Source organism: Mercenaria mercenaria, chromosome 7, assembly GCF_021730395.1.
Source record: "Mercenaria mercenaria strain notata chromosome 7, MADL_Memer_1, whole genome shotgun sequence".
Taxonomy (NCBI): domain Eukaryota; kingdom Metazoa; phylum Mollusca; class Bivalvia; order Venerida; family Veneridae; genus Mercenaria; species Mercenaria mercenaria.
In genome coordinates, this window is record NC_069367.1 from 49,387,098 (window position 1) to 49,407,635 (window position 20,538).

Consider the following 20,538-nt stretch of genomic DNA (forward strand, 5'->3'; position numbering starts at 1 on the left):
GTTTAGTATCTTTCTGAATGATTTAGAGGATTATTCAAACGGTAATAATGTACATGGTGTCGTTAAAGAGTAAGTCTCAGATGATTCATGATTTTTTTAAAAATTGTTCATCTTACTCTACGCTGATGATACAGTCATTTTAGTGATAATAAAGAGGATATGCAACATGCATTAGATTGTTTTAAAATATATTGTGATAAATGGAAACTTTCAATAAATGTTGATAAAACAAAAATTGTAATCTTTAGCAAAGGAAGACAACCAAGAAATCTACAATTTGAAATTGGAAAAGATACTATAGAAACTGTCGATAATTATAAATATCTTGGTATATATTTTTCTATGAGCGGAGCTTTTTTACAAGTCAAAAACATTATTCTGTCTTTTGAGGAAGATTAGAACTTTATCACTACCTTTTGACATGCAGATAGATCCTTTAAAAAACCCAGTAAAACCAATACTTTTATATGGAAGTGAAATCTGGGGTTTTGGTAATATTGATGTTACAGAAAGAGTTCCATTAAAATTCTGTAAGTGCGTTTTCAGTTTAAAAAGTCGATATCATCCTATATGATCTATGGTGAATTAGGCATCACTCCAGTTTCTGTAGATATAAAGAATAGAATTGTAGCTTTTTGGACACAACTGGTAGAAAACACTGGTGATGTAGCCCAACAAAAGGTATTATTTAAAATTTATCAGTTGATTTATGAATTACATGCGTCTAAAGAAACTAAATCCAAATGGATTGAGAATATCAAAAATATACTTTGTACATCAGGATACTCAGGAACATGGTATAGTCAAAGTTTTTCAAATCCCACGTGGTTAAGTAAATCATGTTCTCAAAAACTAAGAGATATTTTCATACAAACATGGTATGCGGAAATAGAAAGAACAGCAAATATAAATATGTATAAGCTCTATAAAACTGTATATAAACGAAGCACGTATCAATACTTGACCTACATACTTCTCTTCCCGTACAGTACAGAGTTTATCCAACAGAAAGCAAGCGTCTGGTGAGAGAGACATTGGCGGGGAAAATATCCGGAATTTTTTGTTTGTTTAGTCTTTATTCATATGTAATTAACAACGTGAAGCCTTTTATTTTGAAGCGTCTTCATAAGGTATTTTATTTTCACTGTTCCGCTTTTACTTTGATGCTGCTGGCATGCTCAATTTCACCGCCTGTTTCTAACCCCCAGGTCTAAGATTTCGTCATGTTTACGGACAAATTATTCATAAATTTAACTTGAAACACAGCTTAAACTGAAGGAAATGTCTAGCCGTTCAGTAACTGGACGTAGATATTGCCAGAAAAGTGCATTATATTGGTTTGTGTAGTGGTGCTTATTTGGGCCTACACTGTCTTGCCACTTGATCCAAGTGGCGAATTTGTGATCCTGCCTTGAACAGGTCCCAGAAAAGTCACAAATTAGGAATTCCAGACAGTTCCCCCCCTCCCCCCTCAAGACTATTCCCCCTCTGACAATTCCCCCCAGGGCCCTCGTTTGCCGATTTTTGGGGCCGAAATTCGGCCCCATTCCCCCCTCGAAATAGTATGTTTCTTTCCCCCCAAGTATAGAAAAATTCCCCCTCGAAAGAAAAAAAAATCAAGAAAAAAATCGATACCCGATAGTCTTAGGAGCCCGGGTCCGGAGATTTTCAAAAGACGCTCAAAGGACCATGATAATTGCCTGTGCGTCACTCGGGACCCGGAGACATTTTCCTTGATAATCCTTCCTCTTATCAGTCATTTCCCAAAGTAAAACTATGTCCACGATAAACACGTGTATTCAAAGTAAACACTCGCGGTCATGCCCTCCTTCCTGCCTTTGATCTTCTGCTAAATTCCCGCCCTTTATCCTGTGGTCATGCCACGCTGATTTTTCTTTATCAGCAAGTTACGTCACGGCGAGTGCACATAGGTAATGAGATCAATGAAGTGTTAACATTAATTCATTGATAAAGCGTTACCCCTATTGAGCCTGCATACTGTCAAAAAAGGCGCCAATTATTAAATTATCGTAATTAAGCGACCAGCTGATTACCGAGCATGTGAAAAGTGTCCTGCAAGATTTCTTCATGCAAACTTTAAATTAGATCATTGTTTAATGATTGTACCTTAACTTCAACGAGAAAATCCACAAATTTAAATGAATTTGGAAAGTAAAAATAAGTATAGAATGTCCATTCACGATTCTAGTTACACCCGATGACATATGCAATTTTTCCAAAATTCACTTAAAAACTTGACTTTCAATGCAATTTTTAATGAAAAGTAGCATCATTATTTGAGGAACTATCTCTGGTTTACCTTAGTGGACCAAGTAACTGGCAAAAAACAACATTTCAGACGACATTCCAGAAGTGTACCAGTATCCGGATAGTACGTTTTTGGATACATTTTTACAGAGTGTTTTAGCACTTTTCTGCTAACAAACAAAAATATTGAAGAAAAACCTCATCAAATTAAAATGAATTTTGATAAAAATTTATTTACAATATGAGATTATATGACCTGAAACAGAAATTGTTATTATGCTGTAACATGTTCTTGGTTGTAGTAGCTATTAATTACGTAGTATTACTTTATAAGAAAATATAGTCAATTGTATCGATGTGTTGGGGCAGGACTCTTGTATTTTGAAAAGGGACCCTTCAAAATTTGGACCCAAGGGTCCCGGGACTCTTTGGTTTTCAGGTCTAGTGGAACCCCTGGTTTTACTGATCCGTATAATACGCTCGTTTTTCAATTCCCGGGTGCGTGTATGCAAAGTTACTTCCCTTTGAAAAAAAATGTTGCATAATGTACATCATACAGTAAAAAGATCACAGATGCAACTGGGGCGAAATGCGCAAAAATAGATTTGCTTTTTAAGCAGCATGCTCTCAAAAAACAAACTACTGTCACGGACACCGCTGTTTCATCAGGGCCAGACATGCACAATCAGGTAGATATGACGAAGGGAAGCACTGCTCCGGCTGCTGCTGAGACAATGTCCGTGGATACTGCTAGTGCTTCCGTTAATGACGACATGTGAACCTCGATTGGATGTCACCTAATTGATTTAATAAAGAAAATAAAAGTTGCCTGTTTTCAATAGATTATGTTCTGTACAATACTTCAGATATATTCACATTAGTTTGATATCTGTAATACTCAATTGACCTTAATTTAAGGGGTTATGTTCAGATGTCATATCTCCAGAATGAATTCCCCCCTCCCTTGAAAACGACGCGAAATTCCCCCCCCCACGGGCCCCGGCCCCAATCCCCCCAAACTTTGAGGGGGCCCCGCCCCCCTGCCGATCCCCCCCCCCCCCCCCCCCTTAATTGTCACCTGATTTTATTTATAATAGTTTTTCTTTTTAAATATTGATGTAAAAATATCTTTTTTTACTAATTTTGTTTTAAGGTGAGCTTTTTATTATTCTTCATGAAAAAATTATTATCGTAGAGTAATCGTTTTTCGGCTGTCAGACTATCCCCCCCCAAGATGATTCCCCCTCAAGACAATTCCCCCCCAAGACAATTCACTCCCTGACAATTCCCCCCACAATGTTATGTAAGGGTGACAGTTCCCCCCTCCATATTATAATATGTTTAAAGGGTTGTAAAGTTTATTTAATATGGAAAAATTCTATACTCCAATACTGTATATTTAAAAATAAATAGAAAAACTTATATTTGATGCATTAATTTGGTACCCAAAAATAAGGAATTTTTATGTGAAGTAGTAGCATTTTGAATAAGTGGCCATGGCTGAGAACTTAATTATTTTTAAAGCAATTAATTTATTTGTTAACAGTATCTATAGAGGAACCTCTATGCAAAGATGTATGTAAAAAATAGAAAATTTGATATGGAAAAATTCTATACTCCAATACTGTATATTCAAAAATAAATAGAAAAACTTATAGTTGATGCATTCATTTGGTACCCAAAATAAGGAATGTTTTAGTGAAGTATTAGCATTTTGGATAAGTAGCCATGGCTGAGAACTTAATTATTTTTAAAGCAATTAATTTATTTGTTAACAGACAGACAGAATATTTTATTGACGTAAACTGTACAGTTTTTTGTCATGAATACAATATATACACATACATCAAAATATTCATGAGATTTTATACAAATAACAAAAAGCGTAAGCATTTTTGAATGAAATAATTGAATTTACATGTAACATAGATTGTTATGGAGGATGAATCTCATACATTTAACAGCTATACATGGAAGTATCATTTGGATACGTAGAGATAAAAGTATACCACTATTTACAATAAACATGATAAAGATGTTCTCAGAATAAATGCATGATAAATGAATTTAGAGAAATTTTTAATAATAACTTGTTTAACACTATTGAGAAGTTCAATAAATTTCATTACATTTGGCCTTCTGTAATAATATGATTTTAAATAATTATGTTTTTCTTATATTCTCATACAATGGGCACACGATGATAAAATGGTATTCGTCTTCTATATCTCTGTTCTGACAAAATATGCAGTAACGCAGATTTCTATCTGTTCTATTTCTAGAGAAACGACCTGTTTCAATTGCTAATTTATGCGAGGATAGTCTTAACCTAGCTAAAGCACTCCTGTATTTAAATGGTAATAATTCTAAATATTTTTCAAATACAAAACTAGTTTTAAAATTTTTGTACATATCTAATGTTCCACTTCCGTTCATACGTAGGCACCAGTTCTACTTAAAAGTATCTAATACACGTTCTTTAAAGGCTAGGTGGAACGTATCTAAGTCTACCAACATTGGATTATTCCATACATAGGAAAAGCCAAAATTGTCTAAAAGACATTTCACCTGATAAGCCCAATTATTTCTGTTAGTTTTACTAACAAGAAAACATTCATACAATTTGACTAATAAAATATTTGAAGATGAAACAATTTTACCCCAGTACTTTATTATTCGTACATATCTATTTATATATAATGGGTAACGCCCTAGTTCTCCATATACACCTATATTGCTAGACGATGTTTTGACATTCAGTAAAGATTTGCAGAACTTAAGATGAATACGTTTAATTTTTGTATTTATCTATAGAGAATTAACCTTTATGCTACGACATTCCAAAAAGCATGGAGTAATAGTGTTTTCTCTGGATAAAAGTACTTATTCCTTAAATACAGGTTTTGATAAATTTCTTACAACAAGAAGTTGATTGGCATTATCTAATTTTGGTTTATCACAATTTCCAACAAGAGACTGCTTCATCAAAAGAATCACACAAAGTTAGTAATACTGATAATTGTCATTATACATGGAAGAATTGTTATATTGTTTATAGATATCATAATCCTAACACATAGAACACAATTAAAATATATCAACAACAATATCATAATTGATTGATCAATGTCAGCTTTGATTACTGTTTTACAGCTGGTAATTCAATCAAGAGGTGTGAAAGATTGACTGGTTACCGTTTTGATTAAATTTGTTTATTGCAATAATGACTTATGTGATTCTGGTAATCAACACCTTTCAATCATATTGAGAAATCAAAGGAACAATAATTTGTTTGTAAGTATCCCTTAATTATTATACATTTTAGGTTTGTTTTTTTTACTGGAATAAAATACCCCCCCCCCCCCCCACAAAAAAAAGAAAAAAAGTTTGAGATGTATTTTATACAAGTACTATTTTCTGTTTCATGTGTAAATAATCCTTCTATAAGATGGAAGTATTTATCATATTCTACATATATATAAAATCAACATTGTCCGTAAGTATTAACCTGGCACTCATTAATCTTTGGCAATATTTTCTGGCATTCTCATATTTTATGCGATATTTGTGTCCTGAAAATATCTACATTAGTTAAAATAATGGATACAGTTAACCAATGGCACAGTTAAAATAATTATTTAAAAATCTCTTTTTGAGTCTTTTGGCTGAAGCTTTCAAAAATAAAGTAAAATGAAAAAGTATAATTTAACTTCATTGTCAGTATCAAAGTTGCTTTTTTTTTTAAATATCAAAAACATCACAAAAGATGTAGGGATATTCTTGGAATGCTAATTTCAAATACTGATTTACGAAAAAAGTTTACTTGCATGAGATTAAGACTAGATATTGAAAAATTCGCAGGGGATTTTGTCCTACACTCAATATACAGATATTAGAAAGAAGAACCTTGGTAATACACAACGGCCCACTATTCAGAAAACTAATAATTCAATGTCTTCGAAAAATGCTAAGCTGCTTCTTAAGATAGCTAAGTTTATTAAAGAAGCCACGCAATATAGAGTCAATACACTTAAAAATGATAACACATGATTTCACGGAAATTATTATATATGTTTTGTTTGTTTGGATATACCTTAAAGCCCAAAAGCTCCGGGGGGAGAAGCCCCCTGTGAACCCTACCAAAGCCCTGTCATGGACATAGAATGGGCGTGCGAGCCTCTTCGATCCGCGGCATGAAAATACGGCTCAAACATTTTTCAACCCAGCCCTAGCCCTGCACACTTTTGTAATTATGTCTCCCCCAGGAGACATATTGTTTTTGCCCTGTCCGTCCGTACGTCACACTTCATTTCCGAGCAATAACTGGAGAACCATTTGACCTAGAACTTTCAAACTTCATAGGGTTGTAGGGCTGCTGGAGTAGACGACCCCTATTGTTTTTGGGGTCACTCCGTCAAAGGTCAAGGTCACAGGGGCCTGAACATTGAAAACCATTTCCGATCAATAACTAGAGAACCGCTTGACCCAGAGTGTTGAAACTTCATAGGATGATTGGTCATGAAGAGTAGATGACCCCTATTGATTTTGGGGTCACTCCGTCAAAGGTCAAGGTCACAGGGGCCTTAACATTGAAAACCATTTCCGATCAATAACTAGAGAACCATTTGACCCAGAATGTTGAAACTTCATAGGATGATTGGTCATGAAGAGTAGATGACCCCTATTGATTTTGGGGTCACTCCGTCAAAGGTCAAGGTCACAGGGGCCTGAACATTGAAAACCATTTCCGATCAATAACTTGAGAACCACTTGACCCAGAATGTTGAAACTTCATAGGATGATTGGTCATAAAGAGTAGATGACCCCTATTGATTTTGGGGTCACTCCATCAAAGGTCAAGGTCACAGGGGCCTGAACATTGAAAACCATTTCCGATCAATAACTTGAGAACCACTTGACCCAGAATGTTGAAACTTCATAGGATGATTGGTCATGAAGAGTAGATGACCCCTATCGATTTTGGGGTCACTCTGTGAAAGGTCAAGGTCACAGGGGCCCGAACATTGAAAACTATTTCCGGTCAGTAACTTGAGAACCACTTGACCCAGAATGATGAAACTTCATAGGATGATTGGTCATGCAGAGTAGATGACCCCTACTGATTTTAGGGTCACTCTGTTAAAGGTCAAGGCCACAGGGGCCTGAACATGGAAAACCATTTCCAATCAATAACTTGAGAACCTCTCGACCCAGAATGTTGAAACTTCATAGGATGATTGTTCATGCAGAGTAAATGACCCCTATTGTTTTTGGGGTCACTCCATTAAAGGACAAGGTCACAGGGGCCTGAACATTGATAACCAGTTCCGATCAATAACTTGAGAACCACTTGACCCAGAATGTTGAAACTTCATAGGATGATTAAACATGCAGAGTAGATGACCCCTATTGATTTTGGGGTCAGTCTATTAAAGGTCAAGGTCACAATGGCCTGTTCATGTAAAATCATTTTTTGGAACTAACTTGAGAACCACTTGACCTACAATGTTGAAACTTAATAGGATGATTGGACATGGAGAGTAGATGACCCCTATTTATTTTGAGGTCACTTGATCAAAGGTCAAGGTCACAGGAGCCTGAACAGTGACTTGAGAACCACTAGGCCAAGAGTGTTGAAATTTAGCGTGATGACTGGACATGCCAAGTAGATGATCCCTATTGGAGCTAACCATCAGTGTCTCTTCGACTTTCGCTCCTGACCCCTATTGACTTCTTGCCTATAGGACTTTGCATTGGGGGAGACATGCGCTTTTTTACAAAAGCATTTTCTAGTTTATATGTTTGTTTATTGTATGCATACACTTTTTTTTTGCGCTATATATTTACACCCATATTGTTTTTATACGCCCGTTTGAAAAACGGGACGTATTATGGGAACGCCCCTGGCGGGCGGGCGGGCGGGCGGGCGGACGGCGTCCACAGACCTTGTCCGGAGCATATCTTCTACATGCATGAAGGGATTTTGATGAAACTTGGCACAGTTGTTCACCATCATGAGACGGAGTGTCATGCGCAAGAACCAGGTCCCTAGGTCTAAGGTCAAGGTCACACTTAGAGGTCAAAGGTCAAATTCAAGAATGACTTTGTCCGGACCATATCTTCTTCATGCATAGAGGGATTTTGATGAAAGTTGGCACAATTGTTCATCATCATGAGAAGGAGTGTCATGCGCAAGAACCAGGTCCCTAGGTCTAAGGTCAAGGTCACACTTAGAGGTCAAAGGATACAAGAATGAAAACTTTGTCCGGAGCATTTCTTCTTCATGCATAGAGGGATTTTGATATAACTTGGCACAAATGTTCACCACCATGAGGCGGAGTGTCATGCGCAAGAACCAGGTCTCTAGGTCTAAGGTCAAGGTCACACTTAGAGGTCAAAGGATACAAGAATGAAAACCTTGTCCGGAGCATTTCTTCTTCATGCATAGAGGGATTTTGATATAACTTGGCACAAATGTTCACCACCACGAGACGTAGTGTCATGCGCAAGAACCAGGTCCCTAGGTCTAAGGTCAAGGTCACACTTAGAGGCCAAAGGTCAGATACAAGAATGACTTTGTCCGAAGCATTTCTTCTTCATGCATGGAGGGATTTTGATGTAACTTGACACAATTATACACCATCATGAGACGAAGTGTCATGCGCAGTTCCCTTCTTTCGAATTACTTCCCTTTGTTGTTACTATAAATAGCTTATATTGTAACTTTTTCATTACTAGTCGTAGGGAAAATAGAGACCACTTTTCTGTAGTACAACATGCATGCTACATCCAATTTTGAGGTGTATTTTGACCAGTCTCTACCTGGTAAAGATTTTTGTGAGGACTTACAATTTTTTTTTTGATTTTTTTTTTTTTTTTTTTTTTTTTTTTTTTTAAGATTAACTTCCCTTAGTTGTTACTATAAATAACTTATATTGTAACTTTTTTATAATTGACCGTAGGGAAAAACCAAGACTACTTTTCTGTGGTACAACATAGATGTTACTTTCCAATTTTAGGTGTATTTTAAGGTATCTCTACCTGGTAAGGAGTTTTTTTGAGGACTTAGAAAAACAAAACACTTAGTTATTACTAAACAACCACAAAATTAAAATTCCATTTGCAAATACAGGTGCTAGAGTAAAGAAATTTGCTGTGACGGGCGTATATTGTGACATTCTTGCACTCTTGTTTTATATTTGTTAATGGCCAAAGGAATGTATTATGCCGAATAAATCAGTTATGCCTAAAAGGTAAAGGACATCCAAGTTATCCAATAATAAGCTGATAATTAGATAATATGTAACCCTTTGATTAAAACATCAATCATCATCAAAGATGATTTATCCCTTTACCCCCATAGATACTCATTTTAACACATCTTAAGAATATTTTCACACAGTGCCGTAGCCAGACACAGATTTTAACCGAGGCAAACTAGGGGCGTCCGGGGGCATGCCAGCCGTTCGAAGCCCCGCCTAAATTTCTCCCCAGGACATCTCTGGTGCGTTCTGGAGCACTCTCAGACTGTGTAATATCACAGTAAAAATCGTCCTTTTAGCCCTATTTCTCACAGTCACTTTCACACTTTCATATTTTAAGAAAAAAAAAATATATTGATAACAAGAAAACCAGCAGTAAAGACATACAGAAACATGTTATTTATCAGGTTACTAGTAGTTCAATAGTTTATTAGTTTATAACCCGAGAGGGCGTAGGTACGGGAGGGTTGCTCTGTCCGTGATGGGGTGGGGGAGAGGGGTCGAGGTCAGGGGTCTCCCACTAAAACGTTTTGAAATATTGGCATGACATGATCTCTGTTGGTTTTTGTTGTTGTTTTCTTTTTGGGGTGGGTTTGGGGGGGGGGGGGAAGTTGTTGTTGCTTTTAATTTTGAGGTACCGAAGGGGAGAACCTCTTCATTTTAGGGCGGTCATGGGGCTCTAATTTTTTTTGAAATTTTGAACTAAGATATGAAATGATGGCCTATGGTGCATTTTCGGTCCTAATATTTAGGTATTTTAGGAAAAACCACCTCAATTTAGGGGGCCAGGGGATTAATACAGGTATGAAACATGACCTCTGGTACTTTGGTTGGTCTAAATTTTAAGGTGTGGGAGGGGGAACCCCTGGATTTTTCTCCCTCTGAAAAATTTTGAAATACAAGTATGAAATGGTGGCCTATGATGCATATTTTGGTCTAAATTTTGAGGTACTGTAGGGGAAAACCCTCATTTTAGGAGAGTCAGGAGGCTCTCCCCATGGAAGTTTTTGAAATACAGGTATGAAATGGTGGCCTCTGGTGCATGTTTTGGTCTAAATTTTAAGTTGTTGGAGGGGGGTTCCCCCATATTTTAGTGGGGTCAGTGGGCTTTCTTCCTGGAAAAAAATTTGAAATACAGATATGAAATGGTGGCCTTTGTATGGTGCATTTTTGGTCTAAATTTTGAGGTACTGTAGAGGCAACCCCTCATTCTAATGTGTCTGGGGGCACTCCCCCTGGAAAAATTTGAATTACATGCATGAAATGGTGGTCTCTGGTGCATTTCTCAGCCAACTTGTGGATGGGGGAGGGGCAAGGGCCTACTTGGCCCGGCCCTGGATCTGGGCCTGGCCAGGTTATCAATAGGACTGCTAGGATTTCTGTCTCACCTTGCCTCAATGATGTCATGAGGCAAATGATATTCTGATATATTCTAATGGTGTTAATATACTTTTTTGAACTTTTATAACTGAATTTTCATGAGTGTGACAGGCCTGCTTTTTACTCCTTTTTTATTTTTGGCTCCTCAAATTTTAACCGAGGCAACTGCCTCGGTTTGCCTCAGTGTGGCTACGGCGCTGTCACAATGTATAACTAAAAAATATAGATTAACAGAATAAAGGATATAAATATAATTAAGTAACCAGGTCAAAGAACAATATTTTTTTTCATGTAGAATAATAAAAAGCTCACCTTAGAACAAAATTAGTAAAAACAAAGATATTTTTACATCAATATAAAGAAAAAATAATATAAATGAAATAAGGTGACAATTCCCCCCCAGTTTGGGGGGGAACTGGGGGGGAATTGTCAGAGGGGGAATCGTCTTGGGGGGGAACTGTCTGGAATTCTCGTTTTTCGCGCACATCAATAATCGCGCAATGACTTGTTCCGGTATCCCATTTGTGAACGCATAAGCGTATTACGTCATAAGAGGTGTTTCTGCAAAAGGTAAACACGGAAGCGCCATCCCGTAACAAAAAATGCGGAAAGTCAAGTCTTTTCCGATAGGTTATCGTAACATTTGCATGATTGGATAGATTCACCTCTATTTTTACTAATTCCAAAACAGCTTCTCGAATATCTGTCCAGAAAATAAAATATTGACCACGAAAAATTTTGACAGGTGTTTCTGCTTGAGCCGACATCCAAGGACGCCCGGATCATGTGACTGTTATTTGCATATTAATGAATGCTAACTGTTGTACAGCGCAGATATGGAATGCGGCCCTTATATCACAGATAGCAAGTCAAATACTATTTAACATAGCGGGGCCAGAGCATTTTTGATGATTGCAGACACTAGACACATTTGAAATATTGTTGTAATAGTCAAGCTGCGTGGGAAGGGCACTTTTAGCTGTCCATACCATATGATGTATATTGTACCATCATAGAGGAGTAGTTATGGCATAAACAAAGACAAAACGTGTAAATTTTGTTTCTTCTTTAAACATTTATCTATCATTAATTCTGTTGACAGTTTGAATCTTAATTGTATGCATTTATAAACTTATCTTTTAAGATGACATTTCAACTAAAATTCGTAAGATTTATTTACTGCAAAATTTCGGCACATGTCATGACATTTCCGCGGGAATTGGACCACATATTACACTTGCCATGCAGTGCGCGAATAATGATGACGTAATTCTGACCTCCGCCATATTGGACAGACAGCATTATGACAAGCTAGAGGCATACAGACACTAAATAGCCTGAGCACCTATGAAAAAATGGTAGTCGCATAATGGCGAATTCAAATAGTTCTCAGTTTTTTTTGCTGTAAGAAGGATTTTTCCTTGAAATCATTGCTGTATATTGGTTGAAATCATATTGCATGCCTATACTTGACATACTGGTAGCATTTGCATGTTGAAAAAAGACTCCAAACTGATTTAACATGTGAAATTTATTCATACACCCCTACCCTAAATTGTGATTGTCATTTCAGTGTAAAAATTACGGTGTGTCCGTTTGACCAGAAATATTTTCTTGCATCAAACATGACCCCTACTTTTCTTTGGATATTTTTACAGTATAAATGTTGCTCTACAAGAAAATGTAAGTTAAAGAAATTTAAAATGGGTCTAGGTGTGTATTGCAGCATTGTGAAAACTTGTCATTTTATATAGAATATATAGTGGTGGCTATTTAGTGTGTTATAACCTAGAGGGGGTTTCCCAAGTTTTGTAAGGTACGTAAACATTGCTACGGACTAAAATATGATTAGCAAAGATGATTAAAATGTTGTATATTTCAGGCCTCCTATTCTTCATAAGAAAATCGATCGCAAATCGTTAGGTGCGCGAAAAACGATTACTCTAGGATATTCTTTGACCTGGTTACTAACAGTTCATTGGATAATTATATTTATATCCTTTATTCTGTTAATCTATATTTTTAGCTCACGTAGTGACAGGGTGAGCTTTTGTGATCGTCCGTCGTCTGTCCACAATTTCTTGTCTGCACGATAGTGGTTTCATTTATAATTTTATTTTTTAACCAAACTTGCACACAACTTGTATCACCATAAGATCTTGGTTCCTTTCTTGAACTGGCCAGATCCCATTATGGGTTCCAGAGTTATGGCCCCTGAAAGGGCCAAAATTAGCTATTTTGACCTTGTCTGCACAACAGCAGCTTTATTTATGATTTGATCAGTAGGGGAAACTTCCCGTTTGGGAAATCATTTATGGGTTTTTCCCTACTTCCTGAACGGGAAACTTGTTACTTTTTATAGTAACATGCTTCCGTTCGGGAAGCATATCGCAAGTTTTAGACCCATTTCATTTAAAAAAGCCGGTGCATAAGAATATACACAAGATCTGCAAATTAAATATGCCACATCAAACTTGAATGATATATCTAAATTTCTACCGTTCACATTTTTTTTAAATGTCTTATTGAATTTTTTATTTGACAGTGAAATTGACCATTTTCTTCAGAAATTGCTTAAAATCAGAGTTTCCCGAATTGGAAACCTAACTTCCTGATCGGGAAACCTAGCCTTTAGGTTACTTCACAATCAGGAAATTGAAAGCAGACATTCAGAAAATTTATTCTTTTATTTTGTTATAAAAGCAATTATTTCAAATTTCAAGTTTTCAGGGAGTTGTGATCCTGTAATTTGATGTGTCTAGTGACCCAGGATTTTAACAGACTCATATGAGTTTGGGTTCAAAGGCAGTGGATCAATTATTTGAATATTTACTTTAGACACATTCCAAGATCTTGTGTTGTGTGACTCCAGCATAATTTCTGATGTAAATGTATTTTTTTCTCCTTTTAGTTCGTCTGTTTTTAGCTCACCTGAGCACGAAGTGCTCAAAGGTGAGCTTTAGTGATCACCCTGTGTCCGGCGTCCGTCGTCGTCCGTCGTCCGTCCGTCCGTCCGTCGTCAACAATTTGACTGTTAACACTCTAGAGGTCACATTTTTGGCCCAATCTTAATGAAACTTGGTCAGAATGTTACCCTCCATAAAATCTTGGACGAGTTCGATATTGGGTCATCTGGGTTCAAAAACTAGGTCATCAGGTCAAATCAAAGGAAAAGCTTGTTAACACTCTAGAGGTCACAATTTTGACCCAATCTTAATGAAACTTGGCCAGAATGTTACCCTCCATAAAGTCTTGGACGAGTTCGATATTCGGTCATCTGGGGTCAAAAACTAGGTCACCAGGTCAAATCAAAGGAAAAGCTTGTTAACACTCTAGAGGTCACATTTTTGGCCCATTCTTAATGAAACTTGGTCAGAATGTTACCCTCCATAAAATCTTGGATGAGTTCGATATTGGGTCATCTGGGGTCAAAAACTAGGTCACCAGGTCAAATCAAAGGAAAGCTTGTTAACACTGTAGAGGCCGCATTTATGACTATATCTTCATGAAACTTGGTCAGAATGTTAATATTGATGATCTTAAGGTCCAGTTTGAATCTGGGTCATGTAGGATTAAAAAACTAGGTCACCTGGTCAAATCAAAGGAAAAGCTAGTTAACACTGTAGAGGCCACATTTATGACCATATCTTAAAGAAACTTGGTCAGAATGTTTATCTTGATGCTCTTTAGGTCAAATTTAAACCTGGGTCACCTTCGGTCAAAAACTAGGTCACTAGGTTAAATCAAAGGAAAAGCTTGTTAACACTGTAGAGGCCACATTTATGACTATATCTTCATGAAACTTAGTCAGAATATTAAACTTGATGATCTTTAGGTCAGGTTTGAATCTGGGTCATGTTGGGTCAAGAATTAGGTCATGGGGGCAAATCAAAGGAAAAGCTTGTTAACACTCTAGAGGCCACATTTATGACTGTAACTTCATGAAACTTAGAATGTTAAACTTGATGATCTTTAGGTCAAGTTCAAATCTGGTCATGTTGGGTCAAAAACTAGGTCACGGGGTCAAATCAAAAGAAAAGCTAGTTAACACTGTAGAGGCCACATTTATGAACATATCTTGATGAAACTTGGTCAGAATGTTAATCTTGATGATCTTTAGGTCAGTAGGTCAGGTGAGCGATACAGGGCCTTCATGGCCCTCTTGTTTTGTTAGCTCACCTGAGCACGAAGTGCTCAAAGGTGAGCTTTAGTGATTGCCCTGTGTCCGTCGTCCGTCCGTCCGTCCGTCCGTCCGTCCGTCGTCAACAATTTGACTGTTAACACTCTAGAGGTCACATTTTTGGCCCAATCTTAATGAAACTTGGTCAGAATGTTACCCTCAATAAAATCTTGGACGAGTTCGATACTGGGTCATCTGGGATCAAAAACTAGGTCATCAGGTCAAATCAAAGGAAAAGCTTGTTAACACTCTAGAGGTCACATTTTTGGCCCAATCTTAATGAAACTTGGTCAGAATGTTACCCTCAATAAAATCTTGGACGAGTTCGATATGGGTCATCTGGGATCAAAAACTAGGTCATCAGGTCAAATCAAGGAAAAGCTTGTTAACACTCTAGAGGTCACATTTTTGGCCCAATCTTAATGAAACTTGGTCAGAATGTTACCCTCAATAAAATCTTGGACGAGTTCGATATTGGGTCATCTGGGTTCAAAAACTAGGTCACCAGGTCAAATCAAAGGAAAAGCTTGTTAACACCCTAGAGGTCACAATTTTGGCCCAATCTTAATGAAACTTGACCAGAATGTTAATCTTGATGATCTTAAGGTCCAGTTTGAATCTGGGTCATGTAGGATCAAAAACTAGGTCACCAGGTCAAATCAAAGGAAAAGCTAGTTTACACTGTAGAGACCACATTTATGACCATATCATAATGAAACTTGGTCAGAATGTAAATCTTGATGATCTTAAGGTCAGTTGTAAATCTGGGTCAGGTGGGGTCAAAAACTAGGTCACTAGGTCAGATCAAAGGAAAAGCTTGTTAACACTGTAGAGGCCATATTTATGACTGTATCTTCATGAAACTTAGTCAGAATGTTAAACTTGATGATCTTTAGGTCAAGTTTGAATCTGGGTCATGTCGGATCAAAAACTAGGTCACCAGGTCAAATCAAAGGAAAAGCTAGTTAACACTTTAGAGGCCACAGTTATGACCATATCTTAATGAAACTTTGTCAGAATATTAATCTTGATGATCTTTAGATCAAGTTTAAATCTGGGTCAGTTGGGGTCAAAAACTAGGTCACTAGGTCATATCAAAGGAAAACCTTGTTAACATTCTAGAGGCCACATTTATGACTGTATATTCATGAAACTTAGTCAGAATGTTAAACTTGATGATCTTTAGGTCAAGTTCGAATCTGGGTCATATCGGGTCAAAAACTAGGTCACGGGGTCATTTCAAAGGAATGGCTAGTTAACACTTTAGAGGCCACATTTATGACCATATCTTAATGAAACTTGGTCAGAATGTTAATCTTAATGATCTTTAGGTCTGTAGGTCAGGTGAGCGATACAGGGCCTTCATGGCCCTCTTGTTGTTTTTGTTTTTTTAGCTCACCTGAGCACGAAGTGCTCAAAGGTGAGCTTTAGTGATCGCCCTGTGTCCGTCGTCCGTCCGTCCGTCCGTCCGTCGTCAACAATTTGACTGTTAACACTCTAGAGGTCACATTTTTGGCCCAATCTTAATGAAACTTGGTCAGAATGTTACCCTCAATAAAATCTTGGACGAGTTCGATATTGGGTCATCTGGGATCAAAAACTAGGTCATCAGGTCAAATCAAAGGAAAAGCTTGTTAACACTCTAGAGGTCACATTTTTGGCCCAATCTTAATGAAACTTGGTCAGAATGTTACCCTCAATAAAATCTTGGACGAGTTCGATATTGGGTCATCTGGGATCAAAAACTAGGTCATCAGGTCAAATCAAAGGAAAAGCTTGTTAACACTCTAGAGGTCACATTTTTGGCCCAATCTTAATGAAACTTGGTCAGAATGTTACCCTCAATAAAATCTTGGACGAGTTCGATATTGGGTCATCTGGGTTCAAAAACTAGGTCACCAGGTCAAATCAAAGGAAAAGCTTGTTAACTCTAGAGGTCACAATTTTGGCCCAATCTTAATGAAACTTGACCAGAATGTTAATCTTGATGATCTTAAGGTCCAGTTTGAATCTGGGTCATGTAGGATCAAAAACTAGGTCACCAGGTCAATCAAAGGAAAAGCTAGTTTACACTGTAGAGACCACATTATGACCATATCATAATGAAACTTGGTCAGAATGTAAATCTTGATGATCTTAAGGTCAGTTGTAAATCTGGGTCAGGTGGGTCAAAAACTAGGTCACTAGGTCAGATCAAAGGAAAAGCTTGTTAACACTGTAGAGGCCATATTTATGACTATATCTTCATGAAACTTAGTCAGAATGTTAAACTTGATGATCTTTAGGGCAGGTTTGAATCTGGGTCATGTCGGATCAAAAACTAGGTCACCAGGTCAAATCAAAGGAAAAGCTAGTTAACACTTTAGAGGCCACAGTTATGACCATATCTTAATGAAACTTTGTCAGAATATTAATCTTGATGATCTTTAGATCAAGCTTAAATCTGGGTCAGTTGGGGTCAAAAACTAGGTCACTAGGTCATATCAAAGGAAAACCTTGTTAACACTCTAGAGGCCACATTTATGACTGTATATTCATGAAACTTAGTCAGAATGTTAAACTTGATGATCTTTAGGTCAAGTTCGAATCTGGGTCATATCGGGTCAAAAACTAGGTCACGGGGTCATTTCAAAGGAATGGCTAGTTAACACTTTAGAGGCCACATTTATGACCATATCTTAATGAAACTTGGTCAGAATGTTAATCTTAATGATCTTTAGGTTTGCAGGTCAGGTGAGCGATACAGGGCCTTCATGGCCCTCTTGTTTAATCTATGAGGTATTGTCGTCACTTGATCGTTGGCATTGGTGTCTGCATTTGTTAAAAAATTTGTTTAGGTCCACATTTTCTCAAACATTGTAAGGGTTACAGCTTTAAAACTTTGCACATTAGGGGACTATGTATGCCTAGAACCACAACTCTGATATGCATTTTGATAAAATAATTGCCCTTTATTGTACTTGGAAAATTTTAGTTTCTTGGTTAAATTTTTTGTTTAGGTCAAAAACTATAAGAGCTACAGTTTTGAAACTTTGCACACTTGTTTATCATCGAGAAGTAGGGAAAAACCCATAAATAATTTCCCGATCGGGAAGTTTCCCCTACTGTTGATTTTTACCAAACTTGCACACAACTTGTATCACCATAAGATCTTGGTTCCTTTCTTGAACTGGCCAGATCTCATTATGGGTTCCAGAGTTATGGTCCCTGAAAGGGCCAAAATAAGCTATTTTGACCTTGTCTGCACAATAGCAGCTTCATTTATGATTTGAGAGGACACTGCTAATTAAGACCAATGGTCTAAAAACAGATTAAAAGAAAAAAAAGGATTAAGAACTGACAGTGAAAAGAAGAGACAATTGTGTACTGGTTAAAAAATTTCTTAATACAGGTAAACATCTTGACACATGCAAGGGTGTATTCAGAGAGAGCGCAACTGATGCAAATGCATCCCCTTTTCGGCAAAGTTTGCAAACTTCTTTCCATTAACATGCTATTTAAGCCAATTCTATATGTTTTCTGCATTTTTCCGGCCCGTTTTGCTTACCAACTTGTACCATAGATACCCATGTATAATGTGCACTTTTTTTTACCCCTGCGCATTATACACAGGTATAGACAAACTTCAAAACAAGTTTGTTTAAGATTTTCACCATTTTGGTAAAGGGAAACTACTCTCCACACATACTGTCTACACTAAAATCAAAGATTGCCATTGCGTTCCATAAAAAATCGAGTGGTTTAGTTTTCTTTCAAACAAAATTAATTTCATATAAATTTAAAAGTATTTTGATGAAAGAAATGTTTAAAAATCACAAATATTATGATAATAATTAAAGAGTGGGTAGAACAACAAAATTGACATGAGGTGACACGCTAATATCTTACTATTTGAATTTTGATCATAACAAGACTATCACACCTTTTGTTATCGGTTTGAATTGAGGTTAGGCCTAGGATCATGAAAGTTGATAGGGAGGTTGGTCTCAAATACTGTAAGTGTATCTGAATTCTCAGAGACAAATTTTCGCGGAACGGTCCATTTTTCGGCATGGTAGATATATTCGCGCAATTTTAAATTCGCGGAGACATAGGCTAAAAATCATAAATTTGCGCAAGGCAAAATATCCATTCAAGGGGGGCTACTAAAAGAGTAGAAAATTAATTATATCTGAATAGTGAATGTTTTCATAGTTGATAGAAAGTGATCTAATGATCATTTAATCTTGTTTGCCAAGATTTTTTTTTTTTTTTCAATAATTTGATAAATTACAATAACTAACAAGTTGTTTATATATACATGAAGGTACAAATGTATAATGACACCTTATGCATACTTTTATAGACTAGATGAAGATGGTTCACATTTGGGCGAAAATATGACTTATAAGTAGAAATTTTTGTAGATAAAGTCGCGGTAATCATGAATTGGCAGACTGTCGATCATCGCGTATATCGCAAAAATTTGAAGCCTGCAAATATTTCTACACTTAAATTGGAGAATGCTTTTGTTTAAGATCACATTTGATACTGAGTTTACTTATGATTGGTAAATGACTCATAATTATGGATTTGAGGTCAGTACGTCAAACACCCAGTGCACAGTGACCAAATGATTTCTGTTCCATGTGCAATTACTGAATGCATCAATGGGGGCATTTCGCGTTCTACAAGCTCTTGTTATTCTTAATTTAAGGGAACTACAAAACTACTAAAGTAGTATTGGAACCTTTAGTTTGATTATAAGGTCGCTGACTTAAAATCTATTGCCCATCATTGAGGTGGGTTCGAGCCTCGCTTGGGGCATTGAATTCTTCATGTGAGGAAGCCATCCAGCTGGCTTATAGAAGGATGGTGGTTCTACCCAGGTGCCCGCTCGTGATGAAATAGTGCACGGAGGGTCACCTGGGATCTTCCTCCATCATCAAAGCTGGAAAGTCACATATGACCTCACAGTGACACAGAACAGTTAAAAGGTTTCCAGATGATAACTCAAGAATGCTTGGGTCTAGGGTCATGAAAGTTGATAGAGTGGTTGATCAGGATCAGCAGATGATCCCTTAATATTTTTAGTTCAGTAGGTCAAAGGTCAAGGTCACAGTGACCCAGAACAGTTAAAAGGTTTCTGGATGATAACTCAACAAAGCTTGGGCCTAGGATCATGAAAAGTGACAGGAGGTTGATCATGTTTTAGTGACTAATGCTAAGTAAATTTCTTTTTCAGATTCTGAAACAGCATGCATGCGTTTTTAAAGACAGGAACTTTAGGGACAGCCTCAAAAGATAAGTCTGAACCTGGAGTGTCAAAGGAAAACAAAGAGAAGAGGAAACATGTACCATGGGTTGAAAAATAGTATGACCTGTTCATATCAGTATTTATCAAATTACAAGTTGTAGCTAATTTCGGTGGTATCTCGGTACTCACTAATTGGAATGGATTGAAACTTC

General features: G+C 36.9%; 1 protein-coding gene across 1 annotated transcript in view; it reads left to right on the top strand.

Moving 5' to 3' along the window:
- Window positions 1-1,005: 1,005 nt before the first annotated feature.
- The window catches only part of LOC123554189 (replication factor C subunit 4-like), a 52,622-nt gene continuing 33,089 nt past the window's right edge, over window positions 1,006-20,538 (top strand). The window contains exons 1-2 of the mRNA XM_045344157.2: window positions 1,006-1,130; window positions 20,315-20,443. Of these exons, the coding sequence (XP_045200092.1) occupies window positions 20,328-20,443 (116 nt within the window). The 5' untranslated portion in view covers window positions 1,006-1,130; window positions 20,315-20,327. The remainder of the gene's footprint in view (window positions 1,131-20,314; window positions 20,444-20,538) is intronic.